At 30.4% G+C, this 26933-nt stretch overlaps 1 protein-coding gene across 1 annotated transcript in view; it reads left to right on the top strand.

The window, feature by feature from the left end:
• LOC139089749 (max-interacting protein 1-like) overlaps nt 1-26933 on the top strand; it is a 45560-nt gene that overhangs the window by 516 nt on the left and 18111 nt on the right. Inside the window, exons 2-3 of the mRNA XM_070639347.1 lie at nt 9846-9969; nt 18234-18263. Coding sequence (XP_070495448.1) covers nt 9846-9969; nt 18234-18263 — 154 coding nt within the window. The remainder of the gene's footprint in view (nt 1-9845; nt 9970-18233; nt 18264-26933) is intronic.

Raw genomic sequence — 26933 nt, 5'->3', positions numbered from 1 at the left:
TGTAGAGGCAATTAATACGCCATACATCCTGGGAGTAAAAAAATGAAATTTATGACTTTATGCATCCTGTAGGGTCATCTATGCTGGATAGATGAGACAATTTTTAATGAAATTCTTTTTTATATTCTGAATGGAATCGAAAAAATCTGGAAAATAATTGGTGCCGAGCCCAAAAAAAAATGTATATATAACCACTTAATATTTCTCCTCTGTGCTCACGACCGTAAGACTTGATATTGTATTTTTATTTTGTTCACATCAAGTACAGCTGTGTGAGTTAGGCCGAGTATTCCATATGATTAAATTAACGTGTGGTTGAGTAATGCCCGCGTCATTTATTGTTTACGTTTGAGTTTTCTTCTTTCACTGACTGCCTGCCTTTTTATACATACATTTTTCTCCATATATACATTTACAAACTTATTTTTTTTTGTACCTCATCTTCATCCACAATTCACGAGAAATAAGAATATATTGAAAATAAAGTCATCTGATGTTAGGTCATCAAATAGCGCATTTAACTTATTATCCAAGCAAAGTTATTAATTGAATTTTCAATCAAAAGTGTATTTAGCTGGTGAAAAAAGTCACGTACGCAAATTACTTCGAGTGCTGCTTCATATTCTGAATGGTGTGTGAAGTACAATTTTTTTATTTTTTTTTCGATGTGTTTTAATGAGTCAGAAAAATGTCAACGATTGCTTTTTTAAATTTGAATTTTTCAGATTTTTTTTAATCCCACGTCAATTATGTCACTTGAATTTTTTGCAATTTTGACACTTGATTGCAGTTTTGACTGGATATTTCATGAATTTTCGTAATGATAACTAAGTTATAACTTGAAGTAGATAAGTCAGGTGACTTTTTGTGACGTATTTCTAGTTAAAAATATTTTTTTCACAGAATATTCAGAAAAAATTCAAATTTGAAAATTTCGTTAAAATTTTAAAAATTTAAAATCCGTTAAATTGTTAAAAAAAGAAAAATTGTGATAACGCCTTGGAAAACTTCCAACTCATGCACATGACCAGCATGCATGAAATGCCGGCCGGAAAACTTTCCCGTTATACACGAAAATGTTCTTGAGCATCTTCATCGATATCGCATGGTGAACGTTTAGGTTTATGATAAAAACAAAAAGTTTTGGACATAATGTGCCGTCTTGGAGCTTTCCTCGCAGTAGAAAGCATGCTAAAGAGCTGAAAGAAATACAAAATAACATTTTTACAGTCATTTGTGAACGAAACTCAAAAATAGACGGGCAAAATATTATTAATAAAAAGTTCATATATATTCCTTTCAACGCCGGGTATGATGATCACGATTTTTGTTTTTGTTGTACATTTTCGTATCAGAGAAACATTTTCCACGTCAAATATTTATGATTGCCCTACTGAAAACGGCTGCTTTTTTATTCATTCTCTTCCACTCGATTCTTTGAAAGGTATTCATTAAAATGTCGATATATTCAATAATTTTTTTGCCATTCCAACATTTTTACCTCTTTCTGATGTATTTTTTGTGTATACAGAGTAAACTGAATGTAGCTGGGTCTGTAAAATTGATGGAAAATTTTGTTTTATTGATGAAAAGCAGTACATTAAAAAATCTAATTTAAATTTTTTTTTTCTGTATAATCTCGAAAGGAATGAACGAGAAATGATGGAAAAAAAAATTTGCAAAAAAACCATAAAAGACAGAGCAGCAGAGATGAAAATTATGTAAATGGCATGAGCGATGTAACATATCTATCGTATACATACGAAATTTTCTATTCTCAGAAAAACTTCCTTTTTACGCACATATGACAGGATGTGGAAGAGAAATTGCTTTTGCTTCCTCCTGCTTTCTCCATTGATTATATAATTTTTTTGCGGGATTAGGGATTTATGTCAGTTTTTATGATATTTAGGTTGCAATTCAATTTTCGAAAAATTTAGTTCGAAAGAGTTTGTTTACTTTTTAATTTCTACATAATTTTGGCTCAATTGGACCTTTGTTGATTGTTTGAACTTTTAGGCAGATGAATTGAATGTATTAAAGACCAATAACATTAATCCAGGCTCAAAACTAGCTCAAATGAGTGCAAAAAGTCAAAATTCCACTTGAAATCAATTTTCGAAAATTCGAAATTGCAATCATTTGTTTACAATTCAGTTTCTCCCTAATTTTCACTTAATTTGACTAGTAAGAATGTTTAGCAATGGTGAATCAAGTGTAATGCAGTCTGTCAATACCAATCAATTTGCTATAGTAGAGCAAATCAATCAAAATTGTGTACAAATTCAAAGAAATTCCAATTTGTCAAGTTGTAAACAAATCATTAAAAAGTGCGGGAAAATTCAAATTATCAAAGACTTAAAGATTCACCTCAAAGGTCCACTTTCTATGAATATTTTGCGCAGTTAGAATTTCTTTCGACTTTCATCATAGCAAACATTAAAAATTATATTTTTGACATTTCTTGTACAACCGATAACTCTTATGAACTTTATGAGATTCACATAAAAGTTCTTTGCTGATTCCGCTCGTGTACATAACGTAGCACATCTCTAGTTTGAATAAATTTTCGCATCGATTTGAATATTTCACTCGATACATGCCTTTTTGACATGGGAAATGTTTACAATTCTAGAAATTCTTTGTTGAGATGATTCCAACGAGAGAGATGATGATGATAATGATTATATTATAATATATACGGAAATAGATACACACAAATTTTGTTTTATTGCGCTTACAAGTAAAAACAACAACAACATCTTTATAATGAAAAATCCAGAGTCAGAGCCGTTAGAAGCATAAACAAGAGCCCGATCGTACTGAAGAATATAATAAAAAAATTTATGTAAACAACCAAATCGAATGCAATAGAGAAATAAGAAGAAGAAAGAGGAGATGAGAGGAGAGAGACGTATGTACGATGGTGTATGTGATTTTCATATCTTTTATATATTTTTATTCAATTCAATTCTGTTTCCCCCTCGCTCATTGTATTCCTGGGTCTGCTTTTCGTTTGATCACAATCCATTTGATATTTATAATAGACAAACAACAGTAACAGCAGCAGCAACAGCATTTACAATGTGACCTTTACAGAATTATTATTATTATATCCATCCACGATGCGTGTGTGTGCGTTTTTAAAATGTGCACACAGAATTTTGTTGTTTTGTGTACATGGTGCGAAGCGTATAGCGGTGAAAAGCTGGTTACAATATAACGAAGGATTTCGCGCGCGCGAACACATCTGTCATGTTATTTCTTTTTGTTTGAGAATGAGAGAGAGTCCCCATATCCACTGATATGTTGTTGCTCTGCTACAGAACAAAATAACAAAAAATTTGGTTAATCGATTAGAGACGTATGGTATATTTGGTGAATTGTCGGTATCCACATCAAATATTTGTAAAGCCGGTGGTAGTCTCATGTGCTCTGCTCTTATGGATTCTCTATTTACATCATTTCTCATCGCTTAAGTTAAACAATTACGGCAATTACTATAGGCAATCAAAAAAAGTAGTAGTAGTAGAATATTATGGAAGAGGGAAGCGACTAAACAAAAGGCAGACATAAAATTTCTCATTTGAATATTTTTCAAATTAAAATCCACTAATTTCCTCCCAAAATAAAGAATACTTTGAAATTTCACTCGAGCTGAACTCCACACTGTTTTTCTGTTTTATTCAAACACTAAGTTGTAAAAAAATAAAAGAGAACTGCTGCGAAGAGAAATAAACAATTTTACGATTGTTGGACTCGAATAGCTTTGGAAAAAAAAATAATATAGCAAAACCTCGCAAACACACAGTGAAAGAAAATTTGTACAGTTAATTTTACATAAATTAATTAAACAAAACAGGGAATGAAGCACAGCGGAGTGAGAATGGATGGATAAAAAAAAATTTGCTTGCGTAAAAGTTTACACAATGGTAAAAATATAAGCAAATATTCGGTGCGTTTCATCTGCTTTCGTGCCCAATTCAGTAATGTGTCGTCTCTTTTACATTTTAAGAGCTTAAGACCCAAAAAAAGAAGAAATGAAAACTGTAAGAAAAATTATTGAAATGAGAAACATTTAGCAGTGCCATGTAGGTGTTATTTACTTGGAAGAAAGAAACTACAAAAAGACAAAATGAATAAGAAGGAAATATTAGTAAAGTAGTTTGATGAACTCTATTGTAGGCGCATTTGAGAAATAACGGTGGATTTTTATTTAAATTTTAACTGCATTTCCTGCTTCTTTTAGATGCAAATATTCATAAATTTTTGCATCTTTTCAAAATATTTGTTTCAATTTGAATTTTGCTTCATTTTGAAATGTTTGCATCCTTTTCAAAAAATTTGCTTCATTTTAAAATTTCTGCGTCATTCCAAAGCTTGTTTACTTCCAAACTTTCTAGAAATTTCTATTTTTAAGTCACCTTCCAAATGAAAATGCAATAAATCTCAAGTCACTAAGTTTATTAGCTTTGATAACCTTCTATTAATAACCTCTGATTATTACTGAGAGCAATCTGAGCTAGACCTCAATTTTACATCATAATTTCGCATCTTCAGATTATAAATTCCTCAAAATTTTAAGTTTCTTAACAAACAAATCCTCTTTTTACCCATAAATCCGTGTGTCATTAAATTTCTCCCTGTCCTTTCTGCATATTTAAACATTTACAAATTGCCTGACTGTAGTTAAATCGACCCTAGTAAATCAACTTCAAAATGAGCTGTCAAAATGAGTCAAACATCACATTTTTCTGTGCCAAAAAGTGCTAAGAACAGCTAAACAAGTACAATAATTCATTACATATGCGTTTAAATGACTTATTGTGAAAGACTTGATTTTCAATTAGTCAGTCATTTAAAGTACGATAAGTAAATAACAAGCAACAAAGCCATTCGCCTTACTTAAGTTACTTTTCATTTTTTGTTTTCTTCGTCCAATGTCCGCTTGTAATATTTATTGGAATAATCATGATCATCGTGAGGAATAATTTTTTGTCTTGAATATAAAAAGTTTATTCTATTTGAAAAATGACTTCCTTTATGAATTGAATTGTTTACTTCTTGTTTATGTTCCTCATCACTGAATGAGTGACTGACTAAAAATGTCTTTGAATGATTGACGAAGTGCCTTTTTTTTCGGACCCCAATAATATTTCATCCATTCATTCAGTTTATGCTTTTGCTATTTACATGCACACAAGAAAAGGACTGCATTTAAGGCTATTAACGATTATTTGTCTCGTCCATAAAGTGATTGATACTTTTCTTCTTTTGCTGACATGAGCCCTTATTCATGAAAATTAAAATAAATTATCCAAATAAATGGAGATGCAGCGAACCATCAAGCAGTCACGGAGTAGACGAGGGCCTCATATCCGGACCTTTCATTTATTGTGTACATGTCGTATAATATATAGCCACTATATTACCTTCATTACTTATTCCTTCGTCTTTGACTGCTTCTCTCTCTCTTTGCTTCATCTTCTTATTTTCTATTTTCCATATTACATTACTTTATTTTATACTTTATGTATTCACTAAAAATCTGACTAAATTTGCTTCCTATGATAATAATAATGATGATGGTTTATGGTATACATTTTGTAAGCATCATCATCATTATCATCATTTGATGCAGTAAAACTAAATCGATGAAACATACTGTGTTGTTCTTGTTTCGGTAAATATCTTATCATTTTTCATCGCACAAGGAAAAGTTTTAATGCAAATTTATACGAGCTGAGTGCTCTTTTTTGTCATCATTTTGACTGATTTACTGAATGGTGAGACAATATGTTGATTAAGACATTAAGAATGAGAAATAATCTTACCGTTTTGATGTTGATGGATTTGTTCGTGAGTTTTGATGATTTGGATGATGAATTTCACTAGTTATTGCTGTTTGCAATGCTATACGATGTTTTTGTGCTTCAGAACTATTATTTCTCTTTAAATGATGAAAAAGTGTGAAAACAAAATGTTTTTGTCAAAGGGACAAAACTATGACTTTAAAGGGCCGACATTGCTCATAATTTAAATTTCAAAAAGTCGTTAAATTTTTATTACTTACCAAAATTGATATTTGAGATATTTTCTCATTAATTACACAACTAAACCAATTTTAATGAATTCTTAAAAGTCAATAAACTCCACCTGATCTTCATTGAACCAGAAATTGTATACTTCACTAGTAAAGCTGCATCTCAGCCTTCGAACTTCCCAAAAAAACTTTTCCTTCTAGTATTACGTATATTTTGCATGACTTTGCACAGGGAACAGAAAGTCTTCCAAAAATATAGATAGGAAAAGAAAGAAAATACACGATTACGTAGATTGGGGGATATATAATGTATAAAATATTTTTAAAGTGTAATGCAAGAAGAAAAGAAGAACATGTTTATATACTCATGATATTTCAATGACAAGAAAATGTCACACATGTAACGAATAGAATGTATACATCCACAGATAGATATAATTTGTCTACACATTATACAGATTATGTGGTAAAAGCCTGCAAAAAAACAACAACAGTAGTAATGAAAAAAAAAAGAATAATACTTATCATTACATTACTGTGCGTTCATATGTGTTCAAATCTACACCGCAACACAATATGTATCAGATGGGATTTCATTATAATTTTTTTCTCTCTTTTTTTCTCTTATTCGCTTGTATGCAGAACAGTAATTTGCATTTAATTATAATTTAACAAGAGAAAAAAAAGAATGAGTCGAGAGTCGGAGAGGAATGAGAATATCTGAATATATAAAAATATAATTTCATGCATTTCTTCACATGACGATCATATGACTATTACATTTTACACATCTAAATGTATGTAATTCTATGCCATTGCTTCAAAAATGCTCATTTCTATATGATACATATTAACAAACGAACATGTGTATATCATGTCAATGCTTCAATGATGAGAAATAGTGGAAGCGAAGAATATGAAGTGAAGAAGTCATGAATAATTAGAAAATAATTGTTGTCATTTACAAAGAATAGAGTGATATGTACATAACGATGTATAATTAATAGAATGGTAGTTTATAACTGTGTGGACATCAAGTTTCAATTTCGAATGGATGATTCTGTTGAATTGGAAGTAAAATCATGTTCATATTTTGTCTCTAATTTAGGAACTAGTCTGGAAATCACGATAATTGCTTTTTATGTCATGCATTTTATAGTTTTATGGATCAACGGACTTTTTAAATTTGAATTTTCAAATGGTTTTTTGTGTGTTAATTAGTTTTTCGTAGTTTCAATCCCTGCATTTGGATTTTCGGGATATTTTTAATTATTGTACTAAAATTAACCAGTTTCCGATATTGCAAATTGATAAAATTCATCATCTTTTGATGTCTCAAACAGTATAAAAGTAATAGACAGTCATACAAAGTGAATAAGAACGAAATTCGTTCTAAAATCGAAGTTCCGATAGAATTTTTTAATTAATAACAAGTGTCGGCTCGTCAATTCAACAAATAGATATCGATGTTCTCATTTGAAACAGTATTTTTAACTAGCGAAGTAGAATATATAACAACTGACGGCTTCTTCATTCCCCTCGATTAATGAGTTATTCATTAATTCACAAATGGATGATAGTTTAACCAAAGACGGCTTCCTACTAATTGGAAATGAAATTTTTAAGGGACTATTGAGTTATTACAATTTTCACTCAGATTTTGATTAAGCTATCTAAATTAGACGAAAAAAGAAGAAGACCCTTAAATGAATACATGCGAGCGTCAGAAAGTCCAACAGAATTAAAATTCCAGATACGAAAAAATTTATTTATACCATATAAGTTCACAAATTTGTTATTTTGAAGCTTCAAATACAGAAGTTAGAATAAATTAATAAATTTAGATAATCAGTGTATGTATGAATGTTTTAAGTTTTCATTTCTACATTTACAGTAGGTGAGATTGTAATTCATGATGTTGGTGGAGTGTATCTAGTCATATGAATTGACTGTTTAAATATGAGTTTCGTGAGACTAAGCCAATAAACTTAATTTCTCTATGGAATTGTTAACTATTGCTAGTTGACATCCACAAGACCACTTCCATAAGGATATAATCGCCAGTAGTTAGTTTAGAACGATAGCCTGACCGTTATAAAAAATCATTGGTGAAAGTGTCAGACATATGGGCTACTGACCGGAACCATAAATTCTATTCTATGAGACACACTGCGATAACGAACAGACGTTTCATTTAAACCATGGATAGTGATATTTTCTTCTCTGGATATCGTCGAACAAGTTGCTTGAAATAATTGAACACATAAATTTCCAGCAAGTAGTTTTTACCAGATTGTACAGTCGATAGATGAAATTGATAAGCAGCAAAAAGAAAAGTTTCTGTAACTGTTTGAGGTTAATGGACTTTTAGTTCTGACAATATTTGCATAGAAATTGACCCTAACTTAGTAAAAGATTTTTAATATTGGGTAACATTATTTCTACATACTGTAATCATGACTAGAGACACTTAAAATATTGAAAATAAACATTTCTCCATTAATAGCCTACTTAACAATTACCAAATACATAAAAAATATTCAAATTGCATCAATATTCATCGTTCTATAAAAGAAAATATTGTAGATAATTAAATTCTTCTATAAAGTCATTGTTTGAACATGCATACGCGTACAGCGATAAGTTACACATGAGTGAGAATGAGACGGAGCTAGCTTAGCGCTAGATAGACAAATATCCAATTATTTGTTAATTAGAATAATATTTTATTATGCATAACAAACATTTCTATATTTTCACGATTACAATTGCTTCATAAGAATATACAGGAGCGATAGGAAAGAAAAATGGAATTAGAATAAACAATTCCTTGTTCCTTATATCATGTATCACGTTTATCGTGTTGTGTTTTGAAATGAAGGACTTTATGTGTGTTTATAGACTGACCGAGAGTCGATTTTTCTGTACTAGAGTGCAGGAAAGTTGTGAATTCTTTATAGAATGTTGCATATATTGTTTTAATAATCCACTTACAGCAGTTGGAAATTATTTAACGATTATTGGATTTGAAATTAATTTGCAAGGATATTCTGTCTCAATTTTAGAGTCACGCAATCGACTAAAATCAATAAAAGTCAACTCGACTGGAAATTTACGTAAAATTTTCAGTCTACTTTGATTTTTGTGTCAATTTTTATTGAAATTAATTTTTTACTCAAAAGAGTCCAACTTGAGTTTTTAGATCAAAAATCAGGTTTTGCGTCATTTAACTGATAATTTAAATTTTTGCGTCATTTGTATAGACTCTTTTGCATCTTCTTAACTTAAATATTGACTTTCGCATTTAAATGATTGCTTAAATCTCATATTTTTAAAATATTCAGAATATTCGCATCTCTTGTAAACAGCTGATAAAGAAATTAATGTAATAGGAACATTAAGTAACACTTGAAGTCATAAAATGCGCCAACATCAAACAGCTTTCGACAATTTTCCACTTTTTTTAAGAATATTTATATTGTTTTATTTTATTTATTCTATTTTTTTTCGGGGGTTCCACTTTGAATTATGTAAGTTAGTTTATTGTGTATATTGTACATTAAAGTCAGAATATTTCTTTCTTATCGCAGAAAGATATGTTATAAAATTTATTTTAATGGCTTTTTCCATTTGCTCGTTTACATTGTAATCTCTCTTTCTCCCTTATACAGTGTACACAAGAACTATTCATTTCCATATTCAACTATTTTTTAATTCATTATTAAAAGTCGACCATCACATAAATTTTTTGATTTTCGTGATTAAAAAAATTTATTTTTTTTTTTTTTAATTCCCATTACAGAACAAGAGCATGGATATGCAACTAGTTTACCCGTTCCGCTTGAAACGTCGAAACTTAGAACAACATCGGTGACGAGTAGGAAATTTTCAAGGGGTGGTAATAGTAGGAAAACACAAGGGAATAGGTGAGTTAATAGCTGTCAATTCTAAGCCTTTCCACTAAATTTCATTTCATTTTCATTATTACCTTTCGTATGTACATGACTATGTGTAATGGGCTTCTATTCAGCTTGGGGTGAGAAATTCAGTTTTTTTTGTCTTGTTGTAATAAAAATTCCTTTTTTTTTATATATATATTCGGTATAGCAAAAGAAAGAGATATAATATATGCAGGGAAAATGGGCACATTGTTGACATTGTCCTCAGCTATTTATATACATACAGTATATGTGTATACTTCGTACACGTTTTTCTGTTGATTCATTAAAAGAAATTGACAAAGTAAATTGTGGACGAAGACAATGACTTAGGATCATTACTAATTCTATTCAATTTAACGTCTTTTTTTCTGTTAAAAGCTTTCAACGTAATTAAAAATTTATTGATTTGTCATTAAAAGTAAGCTTTCCTGCTTCAGATCTCTTTCCTTTCTTTTTTTTACTTCAATTATAAAGTTTGGTGCTATTATACTGTATGGTACCTCAGCTATAAAATGCCATTAACTATATTTCGGTCATAAAAAATTACATTGTGATATATATAAAGTATTCATAAATATTATTGTAAAATGTACAATCAAAGCATCATAAAACAGTTGGTGGTGTTATCAAGCAAGGCTCACACCCTCGGTGCGTATCTATATCATTTTTATGGACATTTTTTATTACTTTTATTAAAGTTGTCCTGAAAATTCCAGCCTAGAATCTGAATTTAAAGTAGATTTGTAATTTATCGAGAGTAAAAATTCTGCTGGATCATAAAATCTTATTATTTTCATCTGTTTTCTGTGCTGTTGAGTCCTTGAACTGGGGTCAGATGTTGAGATTATAGGCAGTTTTGAGATTTCTGTCAAATTTCATTGTATTGCTTAAACTGGAAGAATTTTAAATGAATTTTAGACTAAACTAATCTCTGGATCTTGTAAAATGTCGATTATTAAGCATTGAACTTGCCAAATTTGACAAAATTATGTTAAAAGAAAGATCCAGAATGAAAAAATTTCATTATTTACTTACTGCATCTTGTAAAATGCGAATGAAAATGCCAAAAATTCATTAAATTGCCAAAATGCCTCTTCAAAACAAGATCCAGTACATAAAAATCAAATAAATTGAACATTCTTTGCTCATCCTCAATTCCTTCAATAAGAAATCATAAAGATTAAATCACATTAAGCACAGCAAAATGAAATATTACGACTGAAGAATTTCCAAGTTCATTAAAACAGGAATTTCAAGAATCATTAGCTACTAGATAGGTCGTAACAAATAGTAATATGTCATTTAATATCTCCTCGATTTTAATTCTATCCAATAAAATGAAATGATCATCTTCAACGGGCGGGCATGAATTGTTGTCTTGTCCAGACATTTCTTCGAGATATTTACTCAATAGCTCCTAAACAAGTACAATGAATATTCGACTTGTCTTGTAGACATTCGGTACACAAAGTTTATTTACAAATGTTTCGGTCCACTTGAGTAAAATTTTATTATCCCTTCCGATTCAGGCACAAAATGTAACAAAATATTGACTTTTTTTTTGCAAAAGAACTAAATTATAATGCCTGGCAATAAAAAGTCATGCCATAAAATCTTCAAATTGTCAATATTTTTCAAGCAGAAAAAAGTAGTCACACAATTAAGGGGGTTTAAACGATTATCAATCATTCTCTACATTACATTCTTCATTTTCTATGCCTCTTTATATTCCCCAATCTCATTAACTATTTTTTGTTGACGACGTTCACTTATCATACGAATGTACAACTCTTAATGGACTTGTCTCGGTGCGATAAGATAATTGCATTTTGCCCTAAAAAGTTATGAAGTTTAAATGCATTCTGATTGCTGATAAATTGGTTTGAAAGTTATTGGATATACTTCGTCATAAAAGACTTTTTGACGTATTTACTGTCACGTGATTGCTGCAGTCACATGGTCTATATGTATTGTTGTCAATTTATTGTTAGACATGAACACTTTTGAAGTTCAAAAATTTCAACGGTTTTTTAAGATTCAAAAATTTCAATTTATTTTGAACTCGATTTTATTTATTTATTTTAACTCGAAAAATTGAATCTGTTTTTAAGGTTCAAAATTTTACCGGTTTTTTAGATTTGAAATTTTAATCATCTTTTGAAGTTCAAAAATTATAACGGTTTCTTGAAATTCAAAATTTTAACGGTTTTTCAGAATTCAAAAATTTTCAATTTCCAAACCTTGACATTTTATTGGATTGTGAAATTGAAAAAATATCAATAAAAATTTATAATCAATCCAAAAATGAAGATGTTTATCTCATCAGCTCATCCATGAAGGCGTCAAGAATGGAATTTCTATAAGACCATAATGACAAACATTGATAACTTTTACTCATTTATTATTGATTGATTTTTCACATAAAAATTCATTTATACTCTTCATGCTCATTCTCGCCTCCTTCAAAATAAAATAAAATGTCTATTTTTAATGCACAGTATTTTTCTGTGTTTGAAAACAGTTTTTTTTGCGCCTCGTTTTTTGACGTTTTATGTCGTCAGCAAAACATGAAAGCGGCCAATTTCCAATTTTTACATTTTTATCTATTTTCCTGTCGAGATATATTCAAAATTGCTTTTTATTTCTTTTTCTAGCATTATTTCATATATTTTTTTATTCTGCTGTGCCTTTCTTCTGCGACTGAGTACGAAGACGACAAAAGAAGAAGAAAGTTTTGTCATTAGATTCTTTCTATGCCGCTTCTTCCATTCAATTTCAATTAAAAGAAGTTAGTGAAAGATTTAGAGATAAAGATATACCGTTCTATCAGGTATAATTTTTATTATTATTAAGATATTGTTCCGTCAATTTTTAGCGCGTTTGCGCCAAGGAACATTGAAGAATGTCTTTGGATTAATGAAATTTCAAATAAATCTATCAATTTGTATTCATCTCTATAAATTCAATTTACCATAAAATGTTTTCGCTCTTTCTCTCTCACTCTATTTTTCAATTCTATCCAAATGCCTATTCTCCATAAATTTATTTGAATATTTTGATTAAAATGAAAAGTTTTTCCATTCAATTGGAGGAGTAAAGACTGCAAAGAACACATTAGAGATAAATCCAGTGATGCTACGAAATGGAATTTAACAATTCATGATGAGAAATATCTTTTTCTGAAATTTCTCAATCGAAAAAATCTTGAAGAAATAACTTTTTGGCGCGAAAATATCTAAAAAACAAATTAGTTTTGAGTGTGAGTTATTAAGTGTTGTGGGATAGCTTGTTAGAGTTTGGAAGATTTATGATTGAACAGTTTAATTAGTTCAAGAAATTCAAAAAGTCGTCAAAAGTTCAAATTTTTTGAAATTCATTAAAATTTCAAAATTTTTGAAAACGTTATGATATTAAAAATGTTCAAAACCAACCAAATGTCAAATTTATGAAAACCGTTAAAATTCAAAATTTTGAAAACCGTTAAAAGTTCAAATTTTTGAAAACCGTTAAAATTTTGGTGAATTTGAATCTTCAATAATTTAATAAACTAATTTTAAGCTAATTTTCATGAGAATCCCACAAATTTTTCAAATAATTCTCGTGACCTTGAAAATAACCTTAACCTTGAAATTCATCAAAAACAGGAAATGCGTCTTAATTGCATGCTTAACAGCTTAAATAAAGCCGTTCTTCCTTTTTCCTATAGTTTTGTAAAATTTTCATCTATAAAAAAAAGCTGAAAAAGGAAAATTGAAAACCTGTGCACGAACACGTCGTCAGCCCAAACATAGCTATCGAGTGAAAGAAAGAAAAGAAAGAAAAAAAATCGATAAGACATTTGCTAGAGTGTAAGCATTTGTCATCATCGCAAAAGGTGTTTACGTGATTGTGCATATTGTATCTATGCATATATACATCCCTTTCTTAATATCTTATCGCAACTCTATCGCGTTTAACAAATAAATCATTACACAAACTAATTACGATATTTTTTTTTTTTTTGTAATACGTGCTGTGATAAATTATGTATTATTCTGTGTTTATTCTCATACAGAGAAATCTTATCGCTTACAATCTCAGTCATTTTTTTCTCTTTGTTCCTTGTTTTTACCCCGACTAGATACAAAACGATATGAAATATTTACTTATTTTCTTCTTTATTTTTTTGGAACTCCTTCCGCCTCATGTGTACACAAAATTTGCTTACTCATATTATGGATGTTAAAGCATACATACACACACGCACATTGTATGTATCTGAATGCTTTAATATAAATTTGTTATCACATACATTATCGACAGATTTGCGAGAGAGATGAATGAGAATCTCCCCATGAGAAATGAATGTCTTGAGGATTTAATTTTTCATTTGTTATTCTTTTTCATTCTTCTCTTTCATTTCGAATATATATATAAATTTGCAAGCATGAGATATCATCACAGTATTAGTCAGCTCAATATACTATACGATGCACATCATTTCTAGCACATTTCTCATTCTGGCAACGATGCAATTTTTGCAATCCCACTTTGGGAATTCAATATTGGCTGATATTTTTGTTTTTTAATTGGAATTTGGTTTGTTTACAAAAGTTTTTCATGCAATTTACACAGAAATGATGAAATTAGCAGACAAAAACACATTTTTCAAGCTCAAAGTATTAAATACTTAATGTGTGCCACTTTTTTACTCACTTTAAACTTATCAGGAGCTATAAATTCAAAGTCTAAACCTTTTTGTTCAAGATTAAAGTTTTGAAGTGAGAAAAAATTCAAAAAATAATTTAAATTCTAAGAAAGCGTTAAAAAATAATTGAATTGCCTGTATGGAATCCCAGACCTAATTCCATATTCACATGTCAAAAAAAATTTAAATTTCAATCATTTCCAAAAAAAATAATACAATTTTGATTTAAAGGAATTCACAAGAGAAATAATCTACCTATAAACAGAAATAGATTACGTGACTCGGGGAATTTTTATTAGATTTGCGATTCAATTTCTTAAGAGATAAGATTCAGAAATTTCGCAGTATCATGTACGTTAGCAAGCAAAAAAAAAATCCATAAAATCTCAGCCCATCCAAAAATAAAAATAATGCGCCTTAGTCAGTCAACCAAATAATAAAGCAGAAAATTTATCTGACTAGTCTTGCAACAATTGCGAAAGATAAAGAACGAACAGAAATAAGAAGAAAATTGACATAAAAAGTTCAGAAATGTCGCCTCCTAATTTTAATTTTTCAACAAGTTACTAGCTTTGATCAGCAAAAAAAAAAGAACTAGCATAGTTTATGGAAACTGATCCATATCTCAGTCTTATATGCATAAATTCAAGACATACTGAGAGTGAGCAAGACTGAGAAGAAGAAGAAGAAAAATGAAAATATACGAATTGATTAAAAAAATTATTTTGATTCACATGAAGCGATCGTTGAACTTTTGTTATTTTTTTGAGGAAAAAATTCATATTCTTTTCAGTAAATAACGAGAATAAAAAAAGAGAGAAAAATAAATGTTTATACGCAGCCCGAGAAAAAGATGGAGAGGAATGAAATAGAGACAGAGTGGAGTTTGTAAAGTAAATGAAGAAGAAATGCGTATTGCATACATACAAGTATATTAATCGCACTAAATTGCCATTGAGATTTACGATGGTCGTTAGGAGAGTGGACTAAGAAAAATTTTAATCCTCTGCTTTAGTCATTTAACAACTTTTTGTTGTCTATGATTGAGGAGATTTCTTTGGGGAAATAACAATTGACTTTTTGAGCACTTTTCTTTGATGAACTGGGATGTAATAGAATGGTCATGCATGGAAATGTATTATTTTTGTAGAAGAGAAACACAATTTACATGAACTATATGAAAGCATTCCTTATGTAGAGTTAAATGCTTAATTGGCTTGGTAGCAGAAAGGTTTCATGATTTGGGAATCCCAGCTGTCCTAGGTTCGAATCTTATTTTGTCATTTTGGCAATAATATGCTCGATCTAAAATCCGACATCAGGTCGATGTGACTGTGGCATGATACCGAACTTAAACCTATACATGCTAGAGTCATGGTAGTTTGAGACCAAATTGATGTTCGATTAACCGATACTTGATAGTATCAGACCCTAAAGACCTCCATCCCTGGCTTCAACCCACTCATTTCTAATTGACATGATGTATGATCAAGCCCAAACCAATTCACCTAATTTCCCATATTGTTTCAAAAATTCCCCAAATGTAAAAAATATTACATCAATGTCTCAAAACTGCCAGCAAATCACAAAAAATTTTCAAGCACGTGTATCTCATCCAAGTCAACAACATGAGTGGGATATGAGAAATTTTTATAATCTTTTACAATTTCTCATCTTTCATTCAAAATTCACTCAAAATAAAAAGATTAGTAAATAAGTTCCTCATATACACAACCAGCACATGACACAATGTGCCATAAATGGTAGAATATTTAAATCATGACTAATAATCATGACCATTCGATTCTTCTCTTTGTAAATTAAAAATGAGAATGACATAGTAATACTTTTATTAGACTTTAAGTTAGACTGTTTGATCATGACTAGCAGGCATGATTCGCGATTAAATGGACTATAAAATAAACTTAGCTGTGCGGTTTCGATTAATGTAGTAAGCGCTTACAATGCAAATTTTAAAGTTTTTTTGTTTCAATAGATTAGAATGGGTCGTACTCTAATGGCATATAGTGTCAAAAAGGGATTCTGAGGGTTTGGTTGTACCTTCTATCCAACTGTTGTTGACTTTGACACCTGCTTTGTACAAATTCTTTGTCCGCATCGATATACTGTATCATATAATGACAGTAACTTGATGTGTAACTTTACCAATATCCTAACTTCAAAATTAGACGTCATATCCAACCGACCCCACTATATATCCCATTCAAAAGAAGACAAACAACCAATAAAATTTCAAAAATTTTCCTATTCCATGACTTCCTACACCAATTTTTCATGTTAAATGTTAGATCCAATAAATCATCTAGTCATTCGCTTTAATGATTACTTTCTAGCCAACTTGTAACTTCGTATGGAAAACCAACAATTAAATTATATGGCTTTTAAAAGTCACGATTCTTTTGTATTCTAATTCTAATTACCAATTATCTTTTTATGATTGTTTATAAGGTTAAAAAAAGCAGTATTAAATAAATTAACTTATGTAAACAGGGAGTAAATTTTTCTCGAGTTTCGTAATAGTTTATATTATTCCCAAAAAAGTAGTAAGAAAGGTAGTAAATATTTTATAGCACCTAGTTTAACGATTGATCTAATGCAATGTTGTCCACATTGTGTTGCGATACACTTGTGTCATAGTATTGACATGTCGTGACACATAAATGTGGCACAGCAGTGTGACATGCTAGTGACATGTCATGGCACACAAGTGTAACATTCCAGTGGCATGTTGTGGTACAGTAGTGTGACATGTCGTGCCATACTTGTGTGTTTTGCTAGTGTTAAAGCGTGTCACACTAATGTGTCATGCCGTGTATCATGTTTGTGATGTGTCCTAGCTCAAGTGACAAGTCGTGTCACACTAGTGTGTCGATGCACAGAAAAGTGTGGCCAACACTGAATTAGTAGGTCGTCCGTAAACTGACGAATTAGTGTCGTCTTCTAATGGATTCTATTCAATAATAATATCGACAAGAACTTCAAAATTACCCATAAATTATCAAATTGTAGACAATTAATCCACAAAAACTCAAATTACTGCTCTAATTTGGACTAAAATATTTATTTATTTAAGCATGGCTACAAAAACTTGATAATTTCTCACAAACATTTGCATTATTCAGAGAGGAATTATAAACACATGTTCAAATAAACTTTTTTCATATCAAATATTGAGGCATGACTTGAACAGAAATTTTACAAAATTGAAAATAAAAGAACTGACAATGCAAACTACTTAAAAAATCACACAATTAAAAAATTTAAATAAATAATCGATTAAAATAGGTTTTGAAGTTAGTCATTTAATGAGAACATTTCCCATTACATTTAACTGTTACCCCGTAGACTATGTACACGTGTCTTTATCCATTATTTCGTGCAGCTAAATAGAAATATCTTTTATGAAGAAGCAACGCGAAATAGTATTAACAAGGAATGAAGAAAAGATAATGACGCTTTTTAAGAAAACATAAAAGAAATGAAAAGAAAAAAAAGATAAAAATACTAAAGTTCTCTTTTACATTGTTTTATGTCGTTTCAGGTCAAGTCACAACGAATTGGAGAAAAATAGGTAAGGTTAAAATTTAACATTTCCACTAGTTTTTCGATTTCTTTCTTTATATTTTCAATGGTGCGCTACCGTTTAATTCGACATATGTATGTGTCTGTGGGTGCGTTGGACGATTTTTCAGTACTAAGTATATGGCAAAACATCAACATTTTTTATGGATTGAAAGTTACGTGATTGTGTTGAAGCGGAAAATTTTTTTTCTTTCCACTTTTTGCGAAATGAACTTTTAATAAATCAAGTTTTCACATCAGAAAAAGTCATTAAATGAGTTTTCGATCGATTTCTTGCTGTTGAATTCTTATTATTTGTCACTTTGTAAGGCTGCTGCTCTAGATTAATTGATATTAGATCTTAAAACTTATTATTTTAACAATAATTCACTAAAACTTTGGATTGTTTACTTTGAAAAAATGAATGACGTAGCTTTGTTCCCTTTAACAATTCAAATTCAAAATTACCGTTAAAATGTAATTTCATCAAAAGCAAATAAGAAAAACTTAGTTTTGTTCCCTTTAGAAGCCTCAGCCCTTCAGCAAAGCTAAATCATTTTAAATTCAAAATAACCGTTAAAAATTAATTTTATCAAAAACAAGTTAGAAAGTTAAAAATTAAAATACGCCCTAAAAACCTCATCTAGATAACGATTTGTGAAAAAAAGTTATACAGCAACTAATTCGACGAAACATTTCGGCAATGAAAGTTTTTACTGAAAACAAACGAAATGCTTGCTTGTTTTTTGATTATACGGTCACATGTTACGTGTTGTTTACTTCGTTAAAAAATAGTCGCAAATTTGATATTATAATTAAATTGAAATTAATTTTGAAAGCTTGTTAAAGCATGTCAATTTCTCATATTACAGTAACTTAACTGCAGTTCTTTTCTTTTTTTTTTTTTGTTAAAATTAAATACGAATTAGTCGGAAAGTCTTTTGTTTTTTTGATTACATAATTCAATTAAGCTCACCACATATGTGAGAATTACATGCTTTTTGAAGTTGGATTAAAATGCTATTGCTAAGGTTTCAATTTAATGGAAATGAATTTATCCTTAATACCTCAATGTTATAAATTTTTTTCGAGGATTTTTGAAGAATACAAAAAGAACTTAACATGTTGCTAAGCTACAAATTCTTTTTTATTTCATTCAAATGTGTTTCCAAGGTGCTTAACATAAGATCATTTACCGTAGACTATCATTAGTCAAAGACCAGATGATTTTAATTTCTGTTTCCGCTCAACAATAGCCGGCATGCTTAACAAACCGGATAGTTATGAGACCATTATTCAATTGTCTGTGCCGACATTAATCTACCAGATGACTTTTCTGATTAGACATGCAAAAATTTTACTTCTTATCAATTCATGACCGATCACAACAAAAATGTCATTATTTATTATAGAAACAAATAAGTTTTCATATCAATTATAAATTATAAACACGATTGTAAATTAAAATTGCAAAACAATCTAAATATAGTTCAAATAAGCAATTATATGACGAACTAACTGAGGAATGTGAATGAACTCATATCAAACTAAATAAATAAATAAATAAAAAGAAATATGTAGAATGAGGAACAAAAAAGATGTGCAGATATATATGTGAATTTAAGCTAAAGGGAAGTATAAAACTCTTAAACGATCTGTAAAAGCAGCACAAAAAAAGTTTTAATAGAGTTTACACAACTCATGAATTTATTTGCTTTGTTTTTAGCTTGGTTTTATGGTTTTTGATTGAAATGGGTGGGATTGTCTTGTTATGTCTAAATGTCTAATGCACATTTTCTACATTCTAGTATTCTATACATTATTTGGATGTTTAAATTGAGTCGATTATGCTCAAATTGATAAGAATTGCAAATTTTAAAAGAAAACAAATTTGTATGACTTGAAGTTGGCTATGATGAAATTCTTTCAAAATTTAAATTTGTAACGTTTAAATAAGGTAAAAGTGATTTAAAATCAAGATTCTAATCAATTGAATTAAGTGCTGTAAAAAATCTAAGGAATCTTGGATAATTCATCCATTTTACATCGTTTTTCTTAACTTGCTTTCTTGTCTGTTTGTCTGTTTGTCTTGTTCAAATCTTGCGATCGATTTTTCGACCACTTCTACTGCTCCAATCGAGCCAAAATTTTTTATGGATGTGTATTCTCGATGACAATACAATATTCAAGCATTTATGAATCATAATATTGCTTAGTTAAGCTATAATTAATTAATTTTTAAAATAAGCTTACGTATTACGTCCATTTTACGTACGTAATTTTTACGTAGGCCTAAAAAATTTTATTTTTCTAAAATTCCAATCCGGCCATGTGTTCAAGTCTCAAATTTTCCAACTTTTTTTGTCGTACTTTTTCAATTCTTTTTTGTACTTTTTTGATAGTTCATGCTATTTTATGATAAAAATTTCCATTTTCACACTTCTCTAAGCTATTTCCAATGTTTCCTTGGAGTTTAATATTTTTCATCAAGCATTTTCACAGAAAATTTTAATTTTTTGAAAAGTGTCGAAAAAACTATTCCTTAATTATTAGAAATCAAATTTAAATTTAAGCTAATATATACATTTCTTGATAATAATTATAATAATAATATCAAATAAATACTTTTTTATTAATATCATAAATTGCCATTCGTCAAATATTTATAATATGTCGTGGTGGCGAAATGGTCAGAGTGAAGGTTTCAGTATAGATTAGGTCATGAGTTCAAGCCTAGCCTAGTCATGAGCAAACTTTTTTTTTAGCATTTTCTTTTTTTGGATAATTTTGTGTTCTTTAATCATAAAATTCAAGCGAGGTGGAGTCCGACACTACTGTGACCTAATAAAAGTCGGGCGAACGAAGCGAAGCGAAGTGGAGTCCGACACTACTGTGACCTAATAACAGTCGGGCGAACGAAGCGAAGCGAAGTGGAGTCCGACACTACTGTGACCTAATAACAGTCGGGCGAACGAAGCGAAGCGAAGTGGAGTCCGACACTACTGTGACCTAATAACAGTCGGGCGAACGAAGCGAAGCGAAGTGGAGTCCGATACTACTGTGACCTAATAACAGTCGGGCGAACGAAGCGAAGCGAAGTGGAGTCCGACACTACTGTGACCTAATAACAGTCGGGCGAACGAAGCGAAGCGAAGTGGAGTCCGACACTACTGTGACCTAATAAAAGTCGGGCGAACGAAGCGAAGCGAAGTGGAGTCCGACACTACTGTGACCTAATAACAGTCGTGCGAACGAAGCGAAGCGAAGTGGAGTCCGACACTACTGTGACCTAATAACAGTCGTGCGAACGAAGCGAAGCGAAGTGGAGTCCGACACTACTGTGACCTAATAACAGTCGGGCGAACGAAGCGAAGCGAAGTGGAGTCCGACACTACTGTGACCTAATAAAAGTCGGGCGAACGAAGCGAAGCGAAGTGGAACACTACTGTGACCTAATAACAGTCGTGCGAACGAAGCGAAGCGAAGTGGAGTCCGACACTACTGTGACCTAATAACAGTCGTGCGAACGAAGCGAAGCGAAGTGGAGTCCGACACTACTGTGACCTAATAACAGTCGGGCGAACGAAGCGAAGCGAAGTGGAGTCCGACACTACTGTGACCTAATAAAAGTCGGGCGAACGAAGCGAAGCGAAGTGGAGTCCGACACTACTGTGACCTAATAAAAGTCGGGCGAACGAAGCGAAGCGAAGTGGAGTCCGACACTACTGTGATCTAATTCGAGCGAAGCTCGAAATTAAATATTTCGAACGCAGTTCGGACTTGGTTGAGCAAAGCTCACAAATTTTTACGATCTGAACGATAATGCTAAACTAATCGAGCTAATCGTGAAAGGCTGAATGAAAAACAAAAAGACAAACAGATCGATATTTGGACTAAAAAGTTGAAAATAAAATACTTTATAAAAAAAAACTTTTAAAAAATCATTTTTTCGCATGGACTAAAAAGTAAAAAATAACTTTTATTTTGTGATTTAGAGAAATTGGTTTGAAAGTTGAGACCACCCATGAATTACAAACATGCACCTTGACTTTATCGTATAGTTCTACAACAAAAAACGAGGGCGCGAATCTTTGATGAAGTTCTGATACCAGGCGCCCTCGTTTTTTGTTGTAGAACTATACAATAAAGTCAAGGTGCATGTTTGTAATTCATGGGTGGTCTCAACTTTCAAACCAATGTCTCTACAGCACAAAATAAAAGTTATTTTTTACTTTTTAGTCCATGCGAAAAACGATGATTTTTTAAAAAGTTTTTTTTTATAAAGTATTTTTTGCATTTTAAAATTAAAGATTAATTGATCTAATTCATCAAATTCGCTCTCTAACTTTAAATTATTAAGCAAATTCATTGCTAGCTTCCTTTTTTAAACAGAAAAGCAATAATAAGAAGAGCTAGAAAAGGAACTTATCAGTAAAACCAATGTGAGGAAAAGAAATGGGCGAGAATTCTTCTTTTTTTCAAGAGTGCCCATAAATTAGCAACGTTAAAAGTTTTTCTCTCCTATCCTTTTCTATCGCGCTCTCTCATGCTCCTGTTTAAGTACAGCATTAGTTCATTAAAATTATTGTTTGTAAGGGAATAACAGTAAACCATACTCGAGAGATTAATATTGCATCTGACAAAGCTTTTAGTTTACTTAAATTTTTGTTCTCTGTATGTATTATTATTACTTCTTTTTTTTTGTGTGTTTGTGGGAAAAAAATACACTTTGAGGAGTAAAAGATTAAAAGTTTTCGAGCGAGTGGAAAAAAAGAAACTGGAGAAGCTTATTATGAAAATGTACAGGAAATATAAGAAAAACTTATAACGATAAATTTTTTTTAACTTTCATCACATTTATTTGCTCTTTCTGCTTTCCTCTGCAAATCCACACACATAGACACACAAATACCTAGCATTTTACATTTTAATAGCACAACTTTATCTACTTCTTGTTGCTGTAACATTCTTAGAATGAGTCTCTCAAATAATGTTTGAGTTTATTCATGAATACGAAAAAATTTCTGAGTTATGCTTAATAATTATTTTCATAATAACTTTTATCAAGTACGAGGAAGCACTGGGAGATAAAGAATGGAAGTTTTTGCTCATTTCTACAATTTTTATGGCTGCGAAAAGATGGAATTTGATGAAAAAGTTCAAGTATTATGGCTTATTTTAATTAATTCTTAGAAACTTACTGCAGGATGCATCCTGAAGGCAATTACTCACCGGTTACAGCTGCCTAATTGCACCTTCAATTGATAAAATCCTGACTTTTACAACTTTATTTAAATAATAATCCCTTGTCACTAAAGTAAATTCATGAAAAAACTACAAAATTTTCAATTTAATTCAAATATTCAAAATACGCTGCAGAATATCAAACATACTGCAAGAATTTCAGAAATTGTCATAGCCTACGTGTTAAAATTTACATAACTGTAGTTCCTCCCTCTCAAATCTGTTCAACTTACACAAAAATAAATAATATATGAGGAAACAGACTCAAACAAACAGCAACACATTCCTCAATAAAACTTGCATGAAAATCTTTGCAAATGAGCATTTTAATTATTAATGCAACAAGAAAATTCTATGTGTGAATGTAAAGAGAAACAAAAAAATAAAGGTTGAAACGAAGCATTGCAAGATAAATAAATAAATAAATAAAATAGAATACAAACTTGTCAACATGTTGAAAACAAACATGAAACAAATGTCTTGGAAGGAATTTTATGTTTGGTAATTTATGTGACATGAACTTACATGAAGTTGAATAGCACCTGGAAACTGTGGGAGTAGTTATGTAATTTATCAGCTTTAAATTTTTAAACACACAATTTCAAAGATTGCTTTGATAAAATGCAACAAATTTTTTGAGAATTTATGATGGAAATTAAGCCAACTTCAAGTTGTAAGATTTAAATTTTAACGAACTTTTCAAAGAAAGTTCAATTTTTGAACTTGATGGCCAACTTCGTGTTTTAAAAATCTTTATAAAATTTCTAACTGAAGTTCAATTTTTGAATTTCACAGCCTACTTCACGATGAAAGATTTAAATTTTAACGAGATTTTCAAACCAAAAAATGAGAATAATTCGAATATTTTAAGCGATTCTAATAAATCCTCTTAAAACCCGACTCGGCAATGACACAAATGTCATTTTCATCCCTCAGAAAAAATTTTATTAATGCTCGAAAAATCATAAAGAAATTTCCTTAATAATATTTATAGCAATCTCAATTGAACCTTGAGTGCTGAGAGAAAATTGAATAGACCTGAAATTGAAATAATTGGATAGAAAAACTCATCGAGGCCATTCAAATGATTTCAATATAATTGCCATACACACTTCAATGCAGAACAGAAAGAATGTGTCTAAATATACGCAGGTCCAAAGCCCCGGTATAATTTTTTTTTTCTACAGTAACTAAGAAAAAAAATTCCATTCTTTTGTACATCAATGCAAAGTAATGCCTCCTCACACCATGAACACAAATAAGGGAGCGAAATGATAAAAAAAAGTATTTCCTTTTCTTCTTGCCTGCCTTATCCTCCTGCCTTTTTAATAAAATATGCAAATAATAACTTCAAGTAAGAGAAAATAACAGCAAAATTTATCTTTATCTCCATGACAAAAACAGAATATAAGGATAAGAAGAGAAAAGAAATTGTAAGATGATGAGTTAGAGAGGATGGAATGAAGGGAGATGGAGATGGTAAGCAGCAGCAAAAGAAACTTTTTCTTTTCACGCAATACGGTGGAAGGGAAAAAATGTCAAAGAAAATGAATTGATAATTCTAAGGTCATCAACTTCCATGCTCTCCTGTGGATATCCAGAAAGTTTTCAATTAATTAAAGGAAGTGGGCAGCTTAAGAATTCTATTCAAATCTGGAGAAGTTAAATAGGAAAGGGGGAGATTATTAGGAAAAAGGAAGTTAAGACACTGCTGAATATTTCAATAAACTCAGATAAAGAGTCTTATCCAAACAAACAATAACAGCATTTATTGGATATTCTATGATGAAAATTTCAATTTAAGGAATTCAGATTTGTTTCTATTTGGATTAACAATTTAGATTAGAATGTCTTCTTTTCTTGTTATTTCCACTTAAATGCATCATTTTAGTCTTAATCAAACTGTTGGGAACAGGATTCTGTGACGGAAATTGTATCTTTTAATGAATTTTTGAAGAAAAATCGAAGAACTTATTGAATTCGAAATTCGAAGAATTCGATTTGAAAATTCAAATTTTAAAAGTCGGTTACATTTTAAATTGGAAAAATTCGTTAGAATTTCTTTGAAAATTTCTAAATAAATTTGCAGGATTATGAAGGATTTTTAAACTCTGTACCATCCTTTGCCATATTTGTGGATTCAAGAAACCTATCATAGTGCTAAGACAGCCTACATTTTCATGGATAATGACACCCTATTCCTAAGCAATTGAACAAAAATTCAAATCACAGAATGCTTTGGAAATTTAAAAATCCCCACAAAATATTCATAAATTTTCACCTTGCATTCCAGAGACATCGACATAAATTCCATGAAGAAACCGAAGTTATTTCTCGGAAAAGTCATCACGTGGAAGTTGTGCACGAGAAATTCTTCGAGAAAAAAATTTGTTTATTTTACGAGACATTCTATTCTGCCGAAAAAAAAAATAAGAAAGTTATAAGCGATTTAATTTCTTAAGCTAGATATATTCATTACGTTGAACGGAAGAAAGTTATTAAAAAAGTATAATTCGATATCGTAGAAAAAGGAAAATTTCTCCCTAACGTGAAAATTTCTTTTCTTCTTCTTGATGCTATTTTCTTCCTTTTGTACTGTTGCACGGAGGGAAAATATTCATGCAAAATAAATTTTTATTGAATTTTCATGAAACTTATTTTCACTTCTACGTCTCTCATCTTGCCGAGAATGAGGATAGAAATTGTATATTTATACATTTTATAAAACTCAATGTCGATGCATAAAAAGAGGTACAAAATGTGTGAGCATGCAGACGAAGTATCATCATGCAAATGTGCTCTAGCTAAAATGCAGAGAGATGATATTTAAGGAGTATATTAATAGGTTTTTCACAGTGATTGTTGAAATGCAAATTTTCTCTCCATCATGTCTCACAAGAATAGTTGGATATGATGCTTAAGTGTTTAGGGTGGAAGTGCATTTTTTTTATCTGCATAGAAATTGTTGCCATGGAGAGTTACTGGTGAATAAAGGATAATTTCTTGTTATTTAATGGAAGGTGTCTTTATGGCCTTATTTACTCTTTCTATCTAATATGCAGTTATCATAAGACTAATCCCTACATTTAACCGATCAAAACCTAATTTCTTGTGTTTGAAAATGAGTCGATTAAGAATGTAAACAAAAAACGTAAACAAATGATTTTTTAGAAAAATTCAACATTTATGCTTAAAGTTCATAAGTTTAAATGCTATCAGTACATCATTGCTATCGATTTCAATAGATTTGAGTACTTAGAATCATAATTAAAAGCAGATTGGAAGCAGAAAATCAAAATAAAATTTTGAAGTGATGAAAAATGGCGGGAAAATTTCAAAATTTGAAAATTTGTTAAAAATCAATATTATTATCAACAAATATATCAAAAAAGTTGCCAAAACATAGCCAATTATGGACAATTAAGACAAATAATAT

Source organism: Chironomus tepperi, unplaced genomic scaffold (assembly GCF_022539635.2).
Source record: "Chironomus tepperi strain 1889 unplaced genomic scaffold, CSIRO-AGI_Ctep_v1 contig_196, whole genome shotgun sequence".
In the NCBI taxonomy this organism is placed as follows: domain Eukaryota; kingdom Metazoa; phylum Arthropoda; class Insecta; order Diptera; family Chironomidae; genus Chironomus; species Chironomus tepperi.
The sequence above is the reverse complement of the archived record's forward strand: the minus strand, read 5'-3'. Positions and strand labels throughout refer to the sequence as shown.